The sequence below is a fragment of the Perna viridis genome, chromosome 11 (genome assembly GCF_037379345.1).
Source record: "Perna viridis isolate PV_CMFRI_1.1 ecotype Kerala chromosome 11, ASM3737934v1, whole genome shotgun sequence".
Taxonomy (NCBI): domain Eukaryota; kingdom Metazoa; phylum Mollusca; class Bivalvia; order Mytilida; family Mytilidae; genus Perna; species Perna viridis.
Genome location: NC_142455.1, coordinates 20,376,383 through 20,399,700, shown reverse-complemented (window position 1 = coordinate 20,399,700; position 23,318 = coordinate 20,376,383). Strand labels below are relative to the sequence as shown.

The following is a 23,318-nucleotide window of genomic DNA, read 5'->3' as shown; positions in this document are numbered from 1 at the left end:
TGATTATCCTATTTATAATATAGATTTCCTCCATTATTCATTGTTATTTTCAACAAAAATTTTTAATTTTGTGAACGGCGGATTGATATTCGTGTTTTGATGTTTTGGCGGAGAAAGTGCGAGAGTGAAATTACCAAATTTATTTAACAGTGTGAATTATCAAAAAAAATTACACTGGGAACAATCGGTAAATCATTGCTATCTATATATTGTATTATATTTTGTGTTGTATTCTTGAATTTCTGGATAATGATTTTTTTAGATATCCGCAAAAAAAGATAAAAAATATTCCAAATCGTCAAGAATTTTCAGAGGCGTTTAATCCAAATGTGAAAACTTCTATTTACATGATGTAAACAACAAATTAATTACTATTACATATAAAAACTGAAAATTAGGAAAATGAGACACAACACAATAAACTAAAGCGCTTGCAATATAAACTTCCGTGAAAAACAGTAGTGACATCAGTTGCTTCGGAAGGGGAAGCATGTTGTGCCCTGCTGATGGCACTGTGAGTAATATCCAAGTTAATTATCACATTGAAATTTACCAGGGACAGTCAGAAATGAACTGAATTCCTATCAGTCAAGAAAAGATATAGTAGGACCATTTAGCAATTCAAAGAGCTGTAACTTCATTCCATTAAGTAGCACTCCAGCTAAGGGTCATGCGGAATCTAATATAGGGTTGGAAAGCATACATATTTTTATTTTTGTTATTTCTGATCAAAATCTTGTATTGAAGAGAAATTAACCTGCGGCTTTTCATAGAACTGATATTAGGAGATATAAATTATATTGTGTATATTGTCTAATTCAAAATTAAAGAAGATAACTCTGTAAGTAACACTGCAATACAATAGAAACTATTTTCAGTGTGATTTATCTCCTAAGAGCAGACAGATTGATTTATATATAGCCTTTTTTGAATATATCATATATTACAGAATTTGCATTGTTTTAGAATTTATCTGGACTCAATCAAAATTGGCGGAAATTTGGACCAGGTGGGAGTGGTATGGGGCACAGTTTGTCCCCATTAGAATGCCAATTGTTTGTCAAAAACATGTCCATTATTGAACAATTATGTTTTGATGAAAAAATCAAGCATTTAGTCAACATACTTTTCAGATTTAGACTGATTTAGAATCTTTTCTCAAAAAATGGTTTTCTATTGATAACTCCTCTTCTATACACATAATGAAACAAAAGGGGATTGATTTATAGAAATCTGTCATTGCATGGAATGAAAAATAAAAAAAATAAAAAAAGATCATTTCTAGAAGACAAGTGAAAATTTAGTACTGATAATCAAATTAACTTTAGTACAACATTTCATTGTTTTTTTTATGGTTTTGTGTGGAAAAATAACACTGTCTTTTAAATTTCCTGTTCAAAAACTAAAGTGCAGTATTGAATCTGTGATAAAAAAAAAATACTCTAATAATAGCATCAAAGCAGTTAATTGTCATATAATTGATGAAATTATGGCTTTTAAATCATATTTTATTATTGTACATATACATGGTTTTGATTGTAACTTAAATATAATTTACTGTAATGGGTATTGTTTTCATGTTGACAAGGAAATTAGAAGGACTTTAATTAACTTCAACAGTGCACTGTGGGGGTGTCATGTTGTATAAGGATGACATTGTCCATGTAGACACTGCGTTGGTGGTGTAGGTGGCATTTTCTTTTTGTGGTGAGGATTTGTTTTAGTATGAAAACTTGAAGGTCATGCTATTTAAAAACTTAATTGATGTATTTGCATATATTCAGAGAAGTGAATTGATAGGACTATGACCTAAATTAAGACTTCTTAAACTTACCAAGAAGTTGTCAATCATAAACTTGGAATGTCTGATTTGAATGTTCTCAGAATAGTCACTGGTTAGTTTTTGATCAACCTGTTCTTTGTGTCAATAAAATGCTATCATATTTCTGAAAGTAGATACAACAAAATATATCTTATGAAGTCTGATAGCCTTGGTTACAATAGAATAGTTTTCCATCTGTCAGTCTGTCACACACATACCTTTCTTGACTTTTTCTGAACCCATACTTATATTGTGGTAACAATTGGTATATAAGGAATTAATTATGGGGTACAGATGAATTTTATTTGATAGTCTGTTTCATAAATATTTGAGAAAATTATGGACCTTGTACTTTATAATTTTCATAAAGAAACAACATTTTCCAATCATTTCTTTAATGCATAAAAAAAATATGATGATATTTAATTGCTAGTATGCAACAATGGGTTACGAATCAGACTTAGTTCAGCTTTCAAATTGTTCTTAAAATTCTTGAAGGTGACACATCAAATTACCATATAAGACTAAACTAAGATGGGTTATGGATTACACTGTTCTAAAATTTGCTGTTTTATAGTTGTTATTGGCCTTTTATAAATAAATCTATATGTATTTTCTTCTGTTTCACACTTTTCTTGTATATTTTTTTTTTTATTTACCAGATGAATTAATTGGTTCATCGAATTAATTTTGGTTTAATAAATGAGTAATTTTTGACACAGTTATAATTCTTCCATTTTCATTTGCAGTGGGTAGGGAATAGGTATTAAATTGCTATGTGCAATTCTCTCATGATTTTGTTTGAATTTGATTTCCAGAAGTTACCTGGAAACTTTACAAAAATTCTTCAATGAATGTAAAATGACACAGCTAGTTGTGTAGGACTTTCTTGATATATTCTGAAATTCCATGAAAACGTAATTAGAAATTCCTACCTAAATGTAATGAGAAACAGCTGATTGTGGATGTCTTCCTTGATACATATATTGGCAAATTGCAATTGGCAGCTTTCAAAAAATACATTTGCTATAGTTTATTGAGATTGTATCCATAGGTATTTGAACTTGTTTGAATTGATAAATTGCTGTCCCTTTTTGTTAAACTGCAGTCAAACTTCAAAGTTATTATACATGTTCCACCTATAATTGAAATTTATTTTATGTTCTTGATAGTAAACAAGATGTCAGATCTTTTGTTTAGACATAAAATTCTTCAAATAATTATGGTTATGTCAGTTGCTATTATCGTATCTCTAAGATTGAAGATCTACTTCCCTTTGTTAGTTAGCCATTAATGATCTGTAGGCTTGTAATTTGCCAGTTTATTTCAATTTTAAAATTTCTTGAAAGGTAAAATCTATGGCAGATCTATTTGAATGTACAACAGTAAGATGCTATTCTGTGACGATTATATCATAAAATGATGGGAACAATGGGAAAGACCAGTGTTTACATTATATCATACCATTGCATGTACCTTCTCTGTTTGTTACTCTTTTCTGTAACAGGTTTCCCAGCTACTGTTTGAGGGAATGTTTAAATACTTGGTATCTTACTTTTGAAGGATGAATTGTATCATGTCACAGATGTTGAAGTGGGAGTATTCTTAGCATTACACAGCTTGTAACATCTTAATTTTACAACCACAAATTTATCACGATTGATATAATAATACGTTGGCTTACTTTCTCTATATGAAGTACAAAAAATCTAGTTAAAAGGACGGTATGTAATGAAAATGATTCTTAGCTGAACACAGAATATTTAAAGTTGTGCATTTTTGATAAGATTTGAACTTCAACTTTCATAAAATAACGTCATTTAGTCAACTGAATACATTTTGTGATGTATAAATGATGTCATCTGTACTATTGTCAGTTTTCTTCATTGAAGGGTTAATTCAATATATGAAATTTGTTTATATTCCCTATGATAGGATTGGGAAGAAGTACTGCTGTTTCCTGAGAGATAGCATATTGTTTGATATGATTCTGGAACAGTTGAACATTGTATAAATGAATGGGTCAGTCAGTCAGTTATATCAATAGAAGATCTCATGCATGGTAAAAATAACTTTGTTTCTTTCCTTGAACTCTGTTTAGACATTGCCTGGCATTGTACGCATGTCTTTGTACAGGCTGACCTTGAACTTGATACCATGATACATGATTGATTAATTGATTGTTGGAGTTTAATGCCGGAGCAGCAATATTTCAGCTATATTCAGGTGATAAACATGAAAGGATGACAAAATGAACATGAAATGATGATGATGAAATGATAAAAGGGATGGGACACAAAGATAATAGGGTTGACAAATTTTGATTGTCACAAAATAAAAAGGAGGGATTGGTAGTGTTGGGCAATTAAGCCTCCTGTGGCAGAGCGCAAAGGTTCCTACTCCTATCGAATACCACAGCAGGGTTCTTTAATGTGCGAGGAACGTGGCATCTTTCCCAACACGGTGCACCACTATGGTTTGCGGTCAGGTTTTCCATATAATAGCCTGACAACCCCAGCATGTAACATGCCAGGGGTACCCCATTCCACCACCTGGGGCACACAACACAGTTGCTCTTCGGGCAGAGCGCCTAGCCCCGGGCTAGGTTTCTGAGCACTATTTGGTCGCCTTTTACGTCAAGCTTAGCGCTGCTGCAGGCCTATTTTTTTTACATCCGCACCTGCACGGGGCGATACCATGATACATTACTTGTCAGATCTTCATCAAATCTGTATTGTTCTTGTCATGAATACCCTAATTAACACTAACAACCATCAAGATATTTAAACTGTAACATGTTTCTCCTATATAGAAACTAAGAGTTTGCCTGACTTCATTTTGTTTTGCTCTTGCCTTATTTTTCAGTTCCAGACATTTTATGAAAAGAAGATTTTACTGTTGAAACAATTTTTGCAATAAAGTGTTTATATCATGATTTTTTTACTTGATTCTTTAATAAAAACTAGAGTCAGGTTCAGTGAAACAAGTTGTCAACCCCATATCCCTGCATTTTGTTATTCTGACTCTGTTATAATCCCTGACCTTTCCCATGACCTTTTGTAACTGATGTATGTGTTGAGATGCCATAAAACTTGTCATTTTTTTTATATAAGATGATGTTTTTTATACTTTTTCTGTTGGAATAGGTGTATTAGGCCAAAATTAAACATTAATTGGTTTTCCATAGCCCTACTGACCAGTTAAAAAAACCTGACTGAAAATTTTGTGTTTATATGGTTTATTGTCTGTCTTTTTATTTCCTTTTTTCTGATCTCCAGTGATAATGAGTAATTTTGTCTTGTCTTTTCAAGTGCTGTTTTGATCTTTTTAAATGTTACAACATGATTAAACAAACTGGGTAATTATTAATGGCTGTATTAATGTAATACATACCTATAATAATGAACTTTTGAAAAATCAGGTTCACACATAAAATGATTTGAGAGAAAAAAAAATTATGTACCTGTCGATCCTATCTTAGTACTGGTCTACGGTAAACATAATTTTTTTAAAAGTTGAGCCTAATGTGTACAAGGACAAATATGATGAACAGGTACATATGAATGACCTCTGGGTGAAACATTTCATGTCAGTCTTTCTGAGCAATTTATAATGGTAAATTACTGGTTAATTCTGTGAATCAGAAAGAAATGTCCAGGCAACAGGCAATGACCTTGTATGTAAAATTTATATAAAATGCTGAATAAACATATAGAGTGATGAGGGGAGAAATAATCACAAGACAGCCAGCCTGAGCAATAATCAGAGATATGAGAGGAGAACTCCATGAGACAAAAAACTTGAGTTGTAAATTTCTGATAAAATACTGAATAACCTATAAGTTATGAAGTTTGGTCAGAAAATAGCACAGTCAGTCTCACAGGACAAAATACAATTTTTTTCAATTGAAAACCGATATTATTGTGCCCTGCTGCAACATGGAAGAGGATGTAGAGATACTGGTATCCATCTGTCACACTTTGTGAACGCGACTCCTCAGATACCACTCAACACATTTTGTTCGAAATTTAGGATTGTTAGTCACCATATGTAGTTGATCATATTGTAACGCTATTTTGATTCGACAAATTTTACAGGAGTAATGGAACTTTTGCTGCAGTGGGGAACATATGGCTATGAGTTGTTTGTTTAATATGTTCCAGCCTTGGATTCAATAACTTCCTTTTTAAGTAAGATAATTTCTAGCCCCAATGAAATAAAGTGCTAGTATAGTACAAAACTAATGTTGCAAGATTAGTTTCAATAGTTTTTTATCATGTTTCATTGGAACAGCTATAAAATCTGAGCAAGTAATGATTTTGTATTGTTTATTTCAATTATCACATTCTGGTTGACGACAATAACAAGTTGAACATGTAAGTTGTACATTATGGAGTCATGTATATAAATATGTATTGCATAAAGCAAGGTATATATAAATAGATGCATGTTAGCTGAGTTATTGGGTGTATAGGCTTGACATATTGGACGCTGGTTGTACCTGAATCTATTACAGCTTCCATTAGACCAATGACTTATATACTAGGTAGATATTCCTAAGCCAATACAGGAAACCTTACATAATAATGCTGTATTCAACTCGGAATCATTTTAAGAAGCTTTATGCCTATGTCCATTAAAGAATTGAGTGTGCATTATAGAAGGGACCATTTTCTGAGAGAAGTTTTTAAAACAATAAAAAATAAAAAAATTATTTTTTTTGCTATAGCAACCCCCTCCCCAAATAAAATTTAAGCTGGATGGAGTTTTCAACAATACTTAAAATTATGTATAGACCAAGAAGACCATATTTAAACAAAACAAAACAAAACACAACAGTAACAATAACTAAAAAATAAGTAAGTGAAAAACAAAATACATGTAGATTAATTTTTACTTCATACCACTTGTAAAATTGTGTCCTTTCATAAGGAATTAATGCCCTCAAATCCAATATAGTAACAAATACATCATCATAACACAGTATTACAATGAAGGTACATCAAGCTACGTAATGTGAAATAAGGTTAATGACATTGTGGATTGTAAAGTAAATATACATTTGTTTGAATACTAAACGATAACAATACAAGAATGTGTGAAAGGGGAATGTTTTAATGAGACAACTATACTATTTGACTACTGATATGAGAGGAACAGCCTAAGGCAGTCTTATTGGCTTCGATGAACAGCAAATTTTCCGAAAACCAGAGTTTTCCTTTGACTATCTCAAGGTACAATTATACCACTTCAACAAAGTGGACATCACAATTTACCATAAACAGGGTTTTAATATAAAATTTTGGCTAAAACATTGAACAGTGAAATTTCCAAATGCCAGTCTGCCCTTGACTTGGGTCATATGGTACAATTATACCAGTTCAGCTAAACAGGCATTACATAAACAGGATGTTAACCTGAAATGTTTGCTTGGTAGCCCATATGTAAAGTTTTTTACAATCACTGAAGAAATGTGAAGAGCCATTGGTAAATTGGCCCCTTTTTCATTCATACCCTGAAACTTAGTCAATAAATCATCGAGACCTCCAAAAGGAAAGTCAATAAGTCATCGAGATCTCCAAAAGGAAATAATGTACAATATACTTTCAAAAAGCTTGATGAAAGTGTAGAATATCTGAAATAAACAGAACAGATAGTCCTATACCTGTTCTTCTCAATTTAGCATGGAGTTGATTTCCAAACAGCATAGTTACATTCTCTTATGGGTTGAGGGGTATATTATTATTTTCTGTTTCAAAGTCAGTGGAGGATTTCTCCTTTTCTTTCTCATTTTCACTCATGACTAAACTTAGTGTTCTCTCATTTGTTTCATTGTCAGTATTAGTTGACTTTCGCTGTTGTAATAGACGAAGAATAAGTGATGTTTTCCTCATGCCTTGGCTTGGGAAATGGGCATACTTTCCACAAAGAGATTTCCAGAATTGTTTATAGCCCAACTGAACCTCTTTGAGTCTGACAGCATATATAATGGGATCACAGATCGAGTTAAAAATTAGCAAGGCATATAGATACTTATTAGCAATTATTAGTGCCTTTAATGTCTTCATTACAGCTGCTCGATCGAGATGGACTTGCACTAAGAGAATTGTCTGGAATGTAAATAGTGGAATCCAGCAGATCATAAATGTTCCAATAATGAGCATTGTTGTAAACAGTGTCTTTGCATTGTGCTCCTTGTTAAAGGTGAGCAAGGTCAGCCTCCTGTTCATTTTTCTAACTTCATGATAAATCCTACAATAGATAAACATGATGGAAAGTAGACATATGAATGTACAGGCTATGACTAGATAGTCTCCTTGGAAGTCATTGTACATAATATATTCACAGTAATTCATTTGACTTTTTTCACTATCAAACGATCCAAGCCCGGACAGGAAGTTGATGAATCCTCCAATGAAAGCAGCAACCCACATTGCTATAATTATAATGATTCCATTCCGTTTGTTTAACAAGAAAGCATATTGGTAGGGTTTGATGATAGCTAGATAATGGTCAGCGGCCATCATCAGGAGATTAAGTAGAGAGATCAAGTGGGCAGTTATATTCAGAGAGGAGATGAATGCAAAGGAACATGATAGGCATTTCCTTTCTCCTGCAGTTGCTGTAAATGGATTGATATCCTTGTGAAGGATTTTCGAAATTTGATGAGCAAATACACTTAACACTATCAAAATGTCTGACAGTGCCAAACTAATAATGAGCTTTGAATGGGTTGTCAACTTGTTCGGTATGTGGTATGTTGCACATATGGCAAAACAGTTTAAGATAAGTGCCACCATACACAAGATTAGCATCACTATCACTTGTGCCTCGGATGATACTGATGTGGTTGTTTCATTTTTGGGCATGGTGAAATTCATGGCTGCTAAGAAGTCTTCAAAGCCAGAAATTTCTTCTGTTTGCAGAAGTTGATCAATTGCAGTCAAGTTAATTTCCATTTTTGTTGCCTTCCTTAATTTGAACAGATTTGTTTTAATTTATGTTATTTTTGCAATGCAAATCACACAACATAGTCATATTCCTTCCTGCTTGGAAAAATTATCAAATTACTGTTCAGTATAATCTCACATTAGGTCACTGTAGTATATTAAAAAGTTATCTCCCATTTTTGAAAAAAAAAAACTGGATACCTTCTGCGTAGTTGAAATGATAATGAGTCTCTACTGTACTTCAAAGGGACATAGCACCTGGAATGGAAAGCAGAAATATAGTTATGATTAATGGTTTGTGTCAAACCACAGAACACCCCTGAAAACTAAGTAAAGCAGTCCTAATTAACTTCAAAGACCGTTGTTGACAAAAATATGGTAAAATGATGATTAATTTGTCTAAAAAAAGAAAGCTCTGCTTAAGTTACGAGAGAGCTGCTAGGCACCATTTGGTGTTTAATTTGCTACAAATTATTTAAGTTTTTTTAAATGTTTTTTTTTAAGTCATGTGGTTATTTTCTTTAATTGTTACTGGACTTTCTTTTTCTTTTTAGAAAATAGTTATAGTGCACAGTGTTTTCATTAGGAACAGACTGGAGGCCAATTTGTATGCTTCACACACCTGTCTGGCTGGATCAAGTGAAAAAAATATATATATCATTGAATTAAAAATTAATAGATTTGTCCTGCACAAATTTTTATTTGACCTTTTTAGGAGAAAGAATTGTGAAAATGCTGAGTGCATACAGTATTGATATTTAGGGGATAGATATTGTTCTTCCCTTGGTTAAGCAGATTTCAAACCAATGAAATTATAACAAGTTTTAACCTCCACATCAATATTCCAGTTATTTACCAAAGAAAGTTAATAAAGTGATACATAGTTAATTTGCTTAGAAAAAAAAACAACAACTCTGTCCTCTGAACAACATCACTGTTTGCACTGTAAAGAAACTGTGATGCAAAGGGGAAGGTCCATTAAGGGGCAAATTTGGCCCAATCTCAAATTTTCATGGTGTTCTTTGCCTGATCTGTTCTTAGCAAACTTATTAATTTTTATTGTACTTTATACTGCCCTAATAAAACCCATGAAATTAAAAATCACTGAAAATTTGATACATGTATAAGTTTAAGCTGTAATCCACAGGAGCAATGATGCTGAATTCTAAGATTAAAAAAAAAAATCAAATTTTTGAATTATTTGTTGAAATCTATGTAATTTATAGAAAATTAATCTGTTTGGGTATTTGTACATGTAATCATCTAATGACAATTTAATATTAATTTTGGTTAAAATATAAAAAAAAAATAAAAGTGGGAAAGGAATTTTTCTTACATGCTAATTTTGTTAGTTTCTTATTTATGAAAAATATATTAGTTGACATAACTTTTTCTCAATGTATTACAGATTATTAAAGATGTGCAAAAATTTAATAACTTTTTAGCCATGTGTACTGAATTAATTCTTTCAAATGCAAATATGTATTTAAAAAAAATAAAGTGAACATACTTTTCTATAGCTATCTATATCCACTTAGAATTATCCATACTATCATTGTTTGTAGTTATGATTCCTTGCCTTGTATTGAAGAATTAAAGCAATTCTCACCTTAAGTTTATATACCAGTGCTGATTAGTTACAAAGCAAATCAATTATCGAAAGGCTATAAATATACAGACTAAACTGACAAAATTATGAATGCGGAAATATCGTAGAAATTTTGACGGGGTCGACATAGTTCTCTGAATATACACACAACATACAGTCCTAATTAATATTCAGTTAATTAATTTATCCCTGTACCTGTTTTTGATGGTTGTTTATGAGTTATATATTGACAGCTTGGTATGATCTCTTCTCGCTATTTTGTCATAAATTTAAATTTATTACATCATATAATAATTAATTAAGAAATCTTCACACGATTAATGTCTCCTAGAAGGTATACCTGTTTGGCAGTAGAAGGCTAAGATGCATCATTTTGAATGACACTATGTTATCCTTCCCATTGCGTTTTTATCACTTTCGTGTCTGCTTTTGTTTTCATATGAACCACGTCCTGCAAGTTAAGTAGCAGTCTTGGTAAGAATCATGCAAAATCTTAAAAATGTGATACACCCCAAAAAAGGCTACATATTTTTATTTTTGTAATTAAGTTGTTTTATGGGTCTATACTATGAAATTTGTAAATATTCATTCAAATCAGCCTGCTCTTAGGAGATAATCAACATCGAGAATCCAATAGATTCTATTGTATTTGAGTGGCATTTATGGAGTTATCTCCCTTAATTTTGAAATCTACAGTGAATTCTATATAATTTTTATCTCCTAAGAACTCGGGATATATGAAAAACTGAATGTGAATTTCTGTTTACTATGGCAATTCAAACAAAATATCAAAAATAAAAATATATAGGCTTTTTACCCATAAATTACATTTTGCATGATTCTTAGCTGGAGTGCTACTTAAAAATATATCATGTTCATAATTGAAAAAGATTTCAAGATTGACAGTTTGTAAAAGATAGATACTTTGTAGGAAACATATGGTCTTGTGTCCTGAAAGTATGAAAATTATAAAATGTCGACATTTTCTATGCCTTTTTGATTGACAGTGGTGAAAATTAGAAAGTTTAAAGGAAATAATGACTTGATTTTTTAATTCAGTTAAAATTCAATTACAATATGAAAACTATAAATGATTGATTGAAAATGTTGTGGTTATGATTAGCAACCCAGACATCTGAACTTAAAGCATGATATGAAAAGTTTCATGTTCACAGGCCGATGCCACATTTCCTGGGGTGATGGTGTTTGCATTTGTTTTTCCACCTGTCTGTCCAAAGTGTGTTCTCGCTAAGTCTTTGGTCATTATGAGTACTCTCTGGTTCGATGTCAGTAAGTTAAAAGAACCCTAGTAAATTTGTGTTGCTCTTTCATTCCTTGTTTCTGAGTTTATGTCTTTGTTTAATCTGCAGCTGTAAATGGGTTTGTAATATCTTGAAATTGGTTAATTAAATTCTAGAATTGGATCCCGTACATTAGCCTTTTCTGCTGGTGATTTAAAAACAAAAGAACTATTTTTTGTTCCCTTTCAGCAGATGCCGAAGGGTACTTAGGTTTGCGATCCGTCCGTCCATCCGTCAGTCTGTCAGTCCGTCATTCACACATGGTTTTCTGGACTTTTTTTTTGTAATGCCTCATCCAATTGATTTCATATTTGGTATATAGTCTTATCATGACAAGTTATAAGTTAAGTTGGAATGATGTTATGGTTGAATGATTTTTACAGAAGTTGTGTCCCTTGGACATAGAAAATTTCATAAAATTTTATGTTTTCCAGACTATTCTTTGTAATGCCTTATCCAATTGATTTCATATTTGTTAGCTAGTCTTATCATGACAAGTTACAAATTAAATTTAAATATTATTGCGGCAAAACGGTTTATATGAAACTTATGGCCCTTTGACATAGAAAATTATATAAAATTTTATGTTTCATCATTTTGATGCAAATTGCTGCTGTCATTCTAGAGTTATTTGCCCTTTAATTCATAATAACGAAGTTTTTTTCAACTTTCCAGGTGATAAAAAGAGAATGTCTTTATGCAGCTTTCTGTTATACAAAAATGTTATTATCTACTTTAAAATGAAGCTCAGGTTTGATTTTGATGGAATTTGCTTCTGCTGTTCAAGAGTTATTTTCTCTTGATTGTTAAAAAATAACACCATCCATTGTTAGTTCACATATATAAAAAAAATCTCATAAAGGCAATGAGTTCAAAGGCCGAAAGGGGACACTGTTTTGCATCAGCAATACTGTCAAAATGCTTGTTTATTTTAGTGATGACTGAACTCAAGCTTTCCTCAAACAGGGACTCATCAGTCAATTTTTATACAACTGCAAAAACAAAATATCTTAGGTTGTATCACCATGGTGTTGTCATCATTTTGTCATTGGCATCCATTAACTTTAAAACATTAAAATTTTGAAATTTTAACACTTTGTTCCTATGGACATGGTAAAGAAACACTTTGTTCCTATGGACAGAGAACCTTTTAATTTTTGGAGGTTGTTGTTTAACCCCTTTTGGAAATAAGGGTCTAAGAGGAAAATGGGAGTTATTATTAGAATTGATAAAAAAAAATGTATGATTGATCTCATTTCTATGATTCAGATGTCAATAATATATTCCCTTTGAAATTCTGTTTTGAAAAGTTTTACAGGATAAGCTTTGAAGGTAAAGGAGTACAATACAAAATTGGGCCATACTGAAAAATGTCTTTATATTTTTGGTCCAAGGTCAAAATTTTTTAAATTGGACTCCAAGCAAACAAAGTTCTTTTTGTTTTTTTTTTTGGGAGGATATACAGAAATCACCCTATCTGTCTGTCCATCCATCTTCAAATGAGTTGTTAGAATATTAAAAACTTTCTATTTTATTCATTGTTGATCACTATATTTTATATTTTAATTTGGGTTATTGGTTGTATCAAAATTAGAATGAATGAGAAAATGGCCATATCAAAACAATCCACATGGCTTGTCAAGAATTTAATTATTTGCTACTATAAAAACAACTGGGCTTGGAATTATTTATTTCAATATTTATTGAAATTAAACAAGTATATCCATTCTAATCAAGAAATGTTAGTGATGCAGCTGTCAGAAATCGGTCTGACTTATAAGCAGGTCAAGGCTAGGTTCCAGAAATTTTGGCCTGAAAAGGGGGGGGGGTCAACTTACAGAATGATCGATTTATATTCAAGTATATACAGTAATTACCTGGGGGGTCCAAAGGGAGATAATCCAAATTAAAGGTTTTACATGTTAAAACCTTGTAAGCGCAGAGCCTCCTAAACCGCTCAATTTCCCTTGATGAAATTGTTTAGGAAGGTTGGGAATCATATGTAGATGTGCATGAAGGAATACAATAACTGTTAGATGAATCCAAAGGGAGGTTAAATTTTTCACATGCTAAGACATGTAAGCAAGACTGTGCCTTGACTTTTCAAGGAATTGTTGATATTATTTTATAAGATGGTGTGGTATCATATGTAGATCTGCATGTAAGAATATAGTAACTGTTGGATTAATCCAAAGGGAGATAATCCAAATATAGGGTTTTAAATGTTCAAACTCGTCAGCAGAACTCCTCCTAAATCGCTCAAAGAATTTCATTGTTTTTTCATAGGAAGGTTGGGTATGATACATTTGATATGTAGATGTGCATTAAGGGATACTTTTACTGTTGGATGACTTCAAAGGGAGATAATCTTAATTTAATGTTTTACATTTAAGTGTATTTGAAACAGAAATATTCTCTTTGTGAGCTTGCTCACAGTATTTTTATTTTATGCTATAAAATTTCCTGCTTACATTTTCAATCAGATTTCAGATATCGCTTACGGTTTTTGAGTTAGAAGGGGTCAAAGGAGCCGCTTTTTTTTTTTTTATTGGTTTGATTTAGACATTTTTAGCTCACCTTGTCAAAGGCCAGGTGAGCTATTTCCATCACTTGGCATCTGTCGTTTGTTGTAGTCATCAATAACAATTTCTTCTCTGAAACTACTGAATGGATTTGGATGAAACTTAAGATGGTTGTTCTTTAGAGTATCCTGCACAAAATGATTGTTTGGATTTTTGATCTGTTAAAAAACATGGCCATTATTACTAAAAATAGAACATTAGGGTCAAACTGCTGATTTTTGCATATATTTCCAAAACAGTTAGGTTTAACCAAATTCTGACATAGTTAAAAGTATTCAACATGATGATATTTGTCTGTGGCCAAAGTGTGGTGAAAATATGTTGACCCAGGTTGGAGTTATTGCCCTTTTTGGATGTTTTTTGCCGTTTTTGATGTTGTTACTTTTAAAAATTCTTCTCAGAAACTACTCTACAGAATTAAATGAATTGTTGCATTTTTGTTTTATAGGAATTCTTAACAAAATGACTATTTGGATTTTTGATCTGTTAAAAAACATGGCCACCATTTCTAAAAATAGAACATTGGAGTCAGACAGCAGATTTTTGCATATATCTCCAAATCCGTTAGGTTTAGACAATATCATTCAATTGCCAAATTGATCCCCATTATAAGGCTTACAAAATGAATCGAATGAATCAAATGGAGTCAAAATTGTCAGACAACTTGTTAAAGTTATTGCCCTTGAAAGGCAAACATTTAACCAGGAGAACAATTCAGGCTCCTGGGAGCCTCTTGTTTTCTATTGAATTCTTTATGAAAATCCTTGCCTGCCTTTTCCAGTCAGATTTCAGATATCTCTTTCGTTCTTTTTTTTAGTTTTAAGGGGTCAAAGAGGCTACACCCAAAAAATCCACTTTATTTTTTTACTTGTTATTCGATTTTGAAAATTTTAGAATGAATTTCAAATTTTGTGCTATATTGCGTTAAAACTAGTTTTTGTATCCATAATGAACTGTAAGTCCCTGTTCTGAAGGGTGTATAATTTTTTGTTGTAGGTTTTAGAACAAAAAAGGCATGTATTTTATGATTTCAGAGTAAAAGACGGAGGAAAACAGAGTATAATCCCTCAAGTATAATCTCCCTTTCAATTATCCCAACTGACAACAATGGTTATATCATGCTGCACTCCACGAAGCTCCTTATTTCTCAATGTAATGAAAACTTGATAGGAAAAAATACTTGCAAATTAAGGATAACTGCTAATTTGAGGTATTGCCCATGGAAGGTGAAAAATTACAAGCTTTTCAGTTTGTAGCTTATATCTAAAAAATCATGTTAGTTTCAAGTACAAACCTCTAACCAACCTAGGACAGATATTCTAACCTAAAGTGTAACTTATTTTAATGATTTTTTTTTCTTTTATACAAGCCCATTCCTGAAAAACCAATAAAAAACTGTTGGTGTTGTATATTATAGGGGATCCTTTATAACAAGGCTATAATTGTCATGTAAACATGTGTTTGTATAGTCTTTTGACATATGTAAAAAAAGTGAAATTACAAGATTGATGTCCATTGATAACAGGTCATACAGGGTTTAACTTTTCCAGACAGTGTATATATAAGACAATAAAAATTAATTAGCACTCCAGCTAAGAATCATGCAAAATGTGATTTGTGGTTGAAAAGCTTACATAATTTTATTTTTGATATTTTGTTTAAAATGTTGTAGTAAACAGAAATTAATTTTCATGTTACTCTTGTTCTTGGGAGATAAAAAATATATAGAGTGTACTGTAAAATTTAAAAGTGAGGGAGATAACTCTGTTAATGACACTAAAATACAATAGAAACTGTTGGATTTTCAATGTGGATTATCTCATAAGTGCAGACAGATTGAAATGAATAATTATATGTTTATCATATAGACCTATAAAGTAACTTATCAACAAACAAAAAAATATATAGCCTTTTTTGGAGGTGTATCACATATTACAGAATGTCTGGTCTTTGTCCCTGGATTACATTCTTTTGATTACTGCTATAACCTTGTATATATATTTGGCCTTTTTTGTGAGCCTTTCAAATGTCCCAACTTTATTCTTGTGATCATCAAAGTATCAGTTCTGAATTGACAGAAATTGTTTGGTATGTAAATTTGTGTACAAACTTGACAATGTATACTGTTTTATTTCAGAAATTTAAATACTTCTCTGTCAAAGAATCAGGCAAAATGTGTATTATGTGTGGCACATGAAGAAAAAAATACTTAACGATTTTATTGCTTTATCCAAGTATTTATACCTCATAACCTCACTGTCAAAGTGTTAGTAAGGTTTGCCTTTTAAGATATTGATAGGTCAAATTTAGTTGAAATGAACTATGGAAAAATGGCGGGAACTTTTCCCAAACTTTGTCCTTATATAAGTAGTCATAAAATATCTACATCACCTGTGCTTCAGGAATTTTCAAAACATTAGTCTGCCTTAGGAGCAGATTAAATGGTACCAAATTAAAAATGCAGAACTCCTTCAAACTAAAATCATGAGTCTGAATATACATTCTTTTTGTACAGAAACTTAAGCTGCATAAATGCTGATATAATTTATTTTACTATAGGTGATCAAGGTAGCTTGCAAGAGTGATAGGTCCAGGATTTTTTAATTTAAAATCAAAGATTCATTCTTTGAATGAATTCTACTTTCACTTAAGGAACATACATAGTCATCAATAAAATGTCAATATGAAATATTGAAGGTCCAAAACTTAAATAAGAAGGAATACAGAAATTGAGGGACTTGGACCACTGCTAATTTGAACCCCTTGACCCTCCTTATTACCAAGAGTAATAATTTAAAATCTATCAAAGAAAATTGAGTCTTTACCTTGTAAATTTTATCCACATCTCTCTGGTATAGCCATCAATAGAGTAAACAAGGGAGTTTGAAGCTGTATATGTATCACTTGTAAATCATAACTATCATCTGAATATGTAAGTTAATAACTAATGGACCTTTTGGCCTAGTTTTAGTGGAAATTTGTTTCGCTTGCCCACTAGTCATTTGGGCTGTTTGTTTTCTGATTTTGGATAGTATATTAAATAAGGACCTGGTACTGCAGGTCACTCTCTGATGTGTTGATATTTACATCCTATTTCTTTAAATCAGATAATATAGATGGGCTTATTATTATGATTTATACAACTTGTTTCAGATGCAGCTAGGAGCTGTCAGCTAACTGGATATTTATATACCTCAGGCAGTGATAAGGATTAAAAAATATCAAATTGACCATTTTCTTAAGATATTTAGAATTTTAATGGGCCAATCATTAACAATTTCTGAATTTAATGAATCATTTTTAGTTGGAATGTGATGAATGGCTCATACCCCTTTCTTCAATATCTATTTTGATTAAACTTTGTATGAAGAAGATTCAGGAGGTCCTGGCATCACAAAGGATGGAGTTTACTGTCAGATGGTTGTTTGGGGAGCTTAACCTTAGTTTATAGTTAAGTGGAAGTGAAGGTCTCATTAGGGGAGATAACCTTAGTTAAATATTCTTAGTGGAAGTGAAAGTCTCAGTCTTGTATTGTTTGTCCCATAGGATTCTGATAAATCTTTGATTTTCGTAATTGTTTAAAAAATATGCAAGGATTTTCAATCTAATTTTTGACCATGTTAAAAAAAATATTTTTAGGTGCATTTTATGAATAAGGCATATTTGGTACACAAGAATATGTCTAACTAAAATAGACTACTTTTCTGAAGCATTATTTTTTTCATGAAAATACTGTTTTTGACTATCATTTGCATAAAAGCAGGAAAAGGTAAAAGGAAGTGCACTGTATCTTTCAGGGATGATTTTTTCCTGCTTTTTAGCAGAATTTCCACTAATTGAAATCCAGATTTTACTGTTCCAATTCTTTTTTTTTTTTACTGTTTATTTGTTTCCGATTTTACCAATTTCTGCTTTGTTTAACAACCTATTAAAATCATCCCTGATTTTTTAGCCTCCATGTTTTGATGTACACTTGCTCAGGAATATGTAATACAAGACTGATACCTGAATGATATATCCACTGTTCTGGGCCTGTTGGGATTTTGATTTCTGTTAACCATCTTATTTTTGTTTTCGCTAATTTTCTAAGCAAGAAAAAACTGAAAATGAATCACTATGTTAAAGTCCTTTATAATAGAATTAATTGTTGAGAGAGAAGCAAAATTAGATTGACATTCTTAATTGTGAAAATAAGTAACCATGGAAATCAATTTGTTTACTGAATCTTATGGGTTAAATATAAAAAAAACTTAATTCCTTAATTATGAAATAAATTTTGAAAAGTAGCACTCTAGGACTGTACTGCACATTTAGATTTTTTACAAACTTTTCGTAATTTGTGTCATTTTCAATTTTGATGAAGGACTTGTCTCATGGCATACTCCAAAATGGTCCTTACACTTCATATTATATTGATGATGAAAACCAATGTATCAAATTTTAAAATATTAATAGGGGTAATGGTAGTAGAGCAATAAATAGCAATCCTGCTCAAAGTACATTTGTGTTACTAGATAAGTCTCTATAACAGAGGTTTTGGAATTTTTTGTTATTTTTCTAGAAATTCATTGATTTAAGGAACAAATAAATTGCAAAAAAGGAGCACAATTTCTGATAAAATCAACTAACATTGACATACTAATAAAGGAAGATAACTCTAATTGGATGTTTATTTTGCCAAGCAAAGTACTTATGAGTAAACTATTAAATTACTAGCAAAATTTTGTGAGTGTTTTGAATAATTTTGATGGTTTAAATGTCTTAGGTAGTGAAAGTTAGACTTAAATTAAATTATAGCTGTTTATTTTTACTTTTCCTAACTCATGTTTGCTGTAAGAAGGTAGGCTACCTTTTCAGAATCCCAAATTTGGATTTAAAACAATCAAAATGGGTGTTTGATATCATGTAAAAGATAAAAACATGAAAATGTAAGTGTGGGTCATTCTTTCTGGGTAGGTAAGGAAATGGCAGACAAACATGATTTCGTTAAGGCCTTATAAAATTGAAAGATGTATAAAATTGGTGAATATGTTGTAATTCAGAATTTATTACAATGTGTTTATTATCAAAAAAAAAAAAAAAGGCAACTGACTTTAAATTGCAATGGTGGAATTTTGAACATATATAAATAATGCAGCATATTTTTTGTTAATTCCAAATATTAAAATAGAATTTTTGACTAAAATGCCAAGATACATGTAACAATGATGAATGCACATATTAATTTCTGAATTTACAGTAATAACTTTTAATTGCTCTCATATGTATAAAATAGAGTTATATAAATAGTTATTTTAGGAAACATGTCTGTTTTTTTGTTTTTTTTTTCAAATTTTATACAGCAAATATTGGAACCATTCAAAAAATTAACCAAAAATTCCTGTAATCCTGTTTTAATTTATAAATGAATGGTTATGTCTTTAGTTTAACAAGTTCTTCCTCATAAATTTTACGTATTGGAATGACCTCTTCCTTAGCTCGTTGCTTCATTGTCTGACTAATTTTCATGACCTCTACCTGAGATTGATTATGTTGATGGTTGCGCAGTGCGCCTAATTTTACTATACGTCCCTCGTGTGTGTTTACTGTTGCTGGACATGCTGTGATGGCACAACGCCAGTAAACCCTATTGTTGTGTTTGTTTTTGACAATGTATCGATGACCTCCCAGGACTAAACTTTCTCTACCAAACTTGTTTTGAACAGACTGAACTTGATGGTTTGCCATACTTAAAATGAATGACTTAGAAAAGAAAACAGCTCCATTTTTATAATAATATTTGGTAAGAAATGTTCAACATTGACATTAATTGCAGCTTGGGTAAGCTGCAGCTCTTTTACTTCAAATGTTTAAATCAGAATACTGTAGCTTGGATGCAGACTACATATTAGTAACTGTCAATGATTAAGCTTGGGTACTAAACTGTTATAATTTGGAAAAAAATGGATAATTAATAAACTACAATAATGATGCAAGATAAATATAAGAAGATAAATGCAAAAATATCAAGTTTTTCTTAAATTGTATTAAGCATAACAGTAACAAGTAAAAAAAAAAGATTCTAATACAGGCTATTTTTTTTTTTTTTTTAACAGTTGTTTTGTCGAAGTAAAGTATTGAAATATTTATTTTTTTTTACATGCTTAACCTCTAAGAATGGAATTTTTATATGAAACACTTGTATTTTTGTACTTTTTAAATGAAATTATTCAAAGTCATACATAAACTTTATTATACTTTTAAATACTGCGGGTGTTTCTAGAAAAGCAGAGGACGCTTACTCTACTGGTGCACCTGGTCCATGCTCCCAGTTTTTAGTGGAGTCCGAGTTGCTCATTTACTTTTGTTACTTTGTATGTATGATTTTAGTTACTTTATGTTCTTTGTTGTGAATGTCTGTTTTCCATGTCTGGTCTTTGTCCCTGGATTACATTCTTTTGATTACCGCTATAACCTTGGGTCCCCTGATAACTCTTACATATTTTAACTGTGATATGTAGGTAAATTATAGGTAAAATTTTAGCAATAATTCAGAAATAAAGTATATAATTGCTAAAACAACAAATCCTCCCATGTTTATTTAGGTATGTAATTAAAAGTGGAAGAAACAGGACAACACTGTTTTGTCCATACCTTCCACTTTTATTAACTATTTTGTCTTTTTTTTATGAAAGGTAAAATATTGTGTGTCAAATATTTATTGTATGGTCAAACAATGAAATTTATTACCATCAACACATCAGTTGTCCAAAAAAGACTACTACTTGTGCCAGTTTATCAGTAAAATATCTTTAGAGATAGTGATATCAAATATTTTACAGAATATATGAAAATGAAATATAAGTTAAGAATATATCTAAAAACGCCTAAAACTTGACAAGATAAATTCAGCATTACGGTGGTAAGATCACAAAATAGCCAATTCATTTCTTTGGTTTAGCTTTTCTTGAACCTGAAGATGTCAGTGATAGTTTTGTATAGAGGATGCAAAGTAACCATGCAGTTTAGCAGTTTCCAGATTACATCTTTCCAACATGCATTGGCGATTCTACTGTTTCCATCATTAACCTTCAACTGTTCACCAAACAAACAACAGACCTGAGGCCTTTTATGCTCATAACGAGCAAATTTAATAATATTAAGATAATTGTGAACTTTTCTATTTTTTTTTTTTTTCTATTCAACAACAAAATTTGAAAACTAAACTGGTGTGAAGGATTATTGACTCAAATGAGTTTTGGTACAAAAGGAGAAATTGGTGATTTCCAAATTTTCCAGAAAACAAATAAAGCATGACTGTAGTTTATCAACCTTTAGTATTAACTTACTGTATCTTTACCAGTACAGCCACCTTAGAAATTAATCCACTCGTAGCAGAAATGACTATGTCAGATTTTATTTTATAGATTAAAAAAATATTCTAAATGACCTTATATTAGATAATTTAATCCCTCACTTTTTTAGCTTTAAAGAAATTAGGTCAGTTATTACCTTTTTAAAGTTCAGGTGTTGTCATCGTTAAAAATTTTTATTATATTTTTCTCTTGTATAAATAGTAAGGCTAAAATTAGAAATTAGTTATTTTGCCAAAGTATGACAAATCTTTAAACAAAAAAAAAACCTAACCAAAATGTTTTTAGTGGTAAAATATAATTATTTTTTCCTGGTTTGTTGTTGTTTTTTCGTTTATATCAATAATTTTTGCTGTCACTTGAGGGTATCTTTTTGTTAAAAAAGATTTACCTTCCAAATCAATTTCTTTTGAGTACTTGGCTTATGGTGTATAGAGAGATTTTCAAATCTGGCCTAGAATTTGTTGCAAGCCTGTAACTGATTATATTACATATAATTTTTTTTTATTTTGTCTTAAACAATTTTAAGGTCAGTGATGATTTTCAGAGAAAATTAAAGGAAAGGAATAAGAATTTCAAAAGGAATATTAGAATAATACTTATACTGTGGATTTAGAACTCATTGTCTGCAATTTTGTTTGTGATTTTGTAATTTTAGTCCCAAGTTTTATTTTTATTCTTACAGTTCTGAGAAAAAAATTAAGGAACATTGAAGAATCTAGAGATTTTAAATGGAGATGGATACTAGAGGCTATTATTTGGTCACTTTTTAACTAAAATTTGCTCAAAATCAACCAATGCATAATCACTGACTGGGTTTTCCTTAACAAGCGACTGGAGGCCAAATTGCACACTTTAGGCAAGTTCAAACTGAGTTTTTTTTTTTTTTTTTTTTTTACCTGTTCATAACTGTTTTTGGCTGGTTCCAGCAAAAATTAGGGAAAACCCTGTCTCATACTTGTAGGAACCATTATGAATTTTTTCTCAACAAACTTGGTCACTTAATATGCTTTCAATTTACAGAAGAATTCCATTTAAATTGCCTATTATTCTGTTTTAAGGGATCACTTGAAGGTTAAGGACTCTGTAATTGCAATTAATATAAAGGTCTTTGAATCGTTGCCAGATAGGTTGACATAAGTGTTGTTAGTAATATGATATAATTTTTAGTTTTAGGTGCTTCTTTTCAGATTACTTCATACTTTTTTCAAGGTGAAGTAAGAAGTGGTTCTTTGTTGTACTTTTTGTTTACAATAATTTCTAAGTAATTGAATTGGAAACTTTTTAATTTTCCTCAAGAAAAGTGAAATGCAAATCATGCTTCTTACATATGCAGTTGACTTTACTGTAGAAGTAATTTAAAAAGGAGGGGAGTGTCATTTGTGTTATGTGATATCCCTTGTCCTTCCATACGTTTGTCTGTGCTTGACAGTTTCCAGATAATAACTTCAGAACTGATTAATGAATTTCTATGCAACTGTGCACAGTTGTAAAGGGCAAAAAAATACAGGTCAACTTAATTTTTTTACTAAAAGCCTGTCGGGCAACTCAAGATTTTTCCTGAATTTTCCCAATTTGTTACATGAAATGAACAGGTATTATGTGATATCCCTTGTCCTTCCATACGTTTGTCTGTGCTGGACATTTTCCAGATAATAACTTCAGAACTGATTAATGAATTTCTATGCATCTGTGCACAGTT

The 23,318-nt window shown here is 31.1% G+C and overlaps 2 protein-coding genes across 4 annotated transcripts in view; one reads left to right on the top strand and one right to left on the bottom strand.

Moving 5' to 3' along the window:
- Positions 1-23,318, top strand: part of LOC148603278 (DNA mismatch repair protein Mlh1-like) — a 176,276-nt gene that overhangs the window by 24,609 nt on the left and 128,349 nt on the right. The window lies entirely within an intron of this gene.
- Positions 6,191-9,012, bottom strand: LOC148603280 (histamine H2 receptor-like). The gene has a single exon (XM_088551358.1). It carries the CDS (start codon positions 8,779-8,781, stop codon positions 7,543-7,545), a length of 1,239 nt encoding a protein of 412 aa, XP_088407484.1. The 5' UTR covers positions 8,782-9,012; the 3' UTR covers positions 6,191-7,542.

Coding starts and splice junctions, on each gene's coding strand:
- LOC148603280 (XM_088551358.1), bottom strand. CDS start 8,781: ATGGAAATTAACTTGACTGCAATTGATCAACTTCTGCAAACAGAAGAA.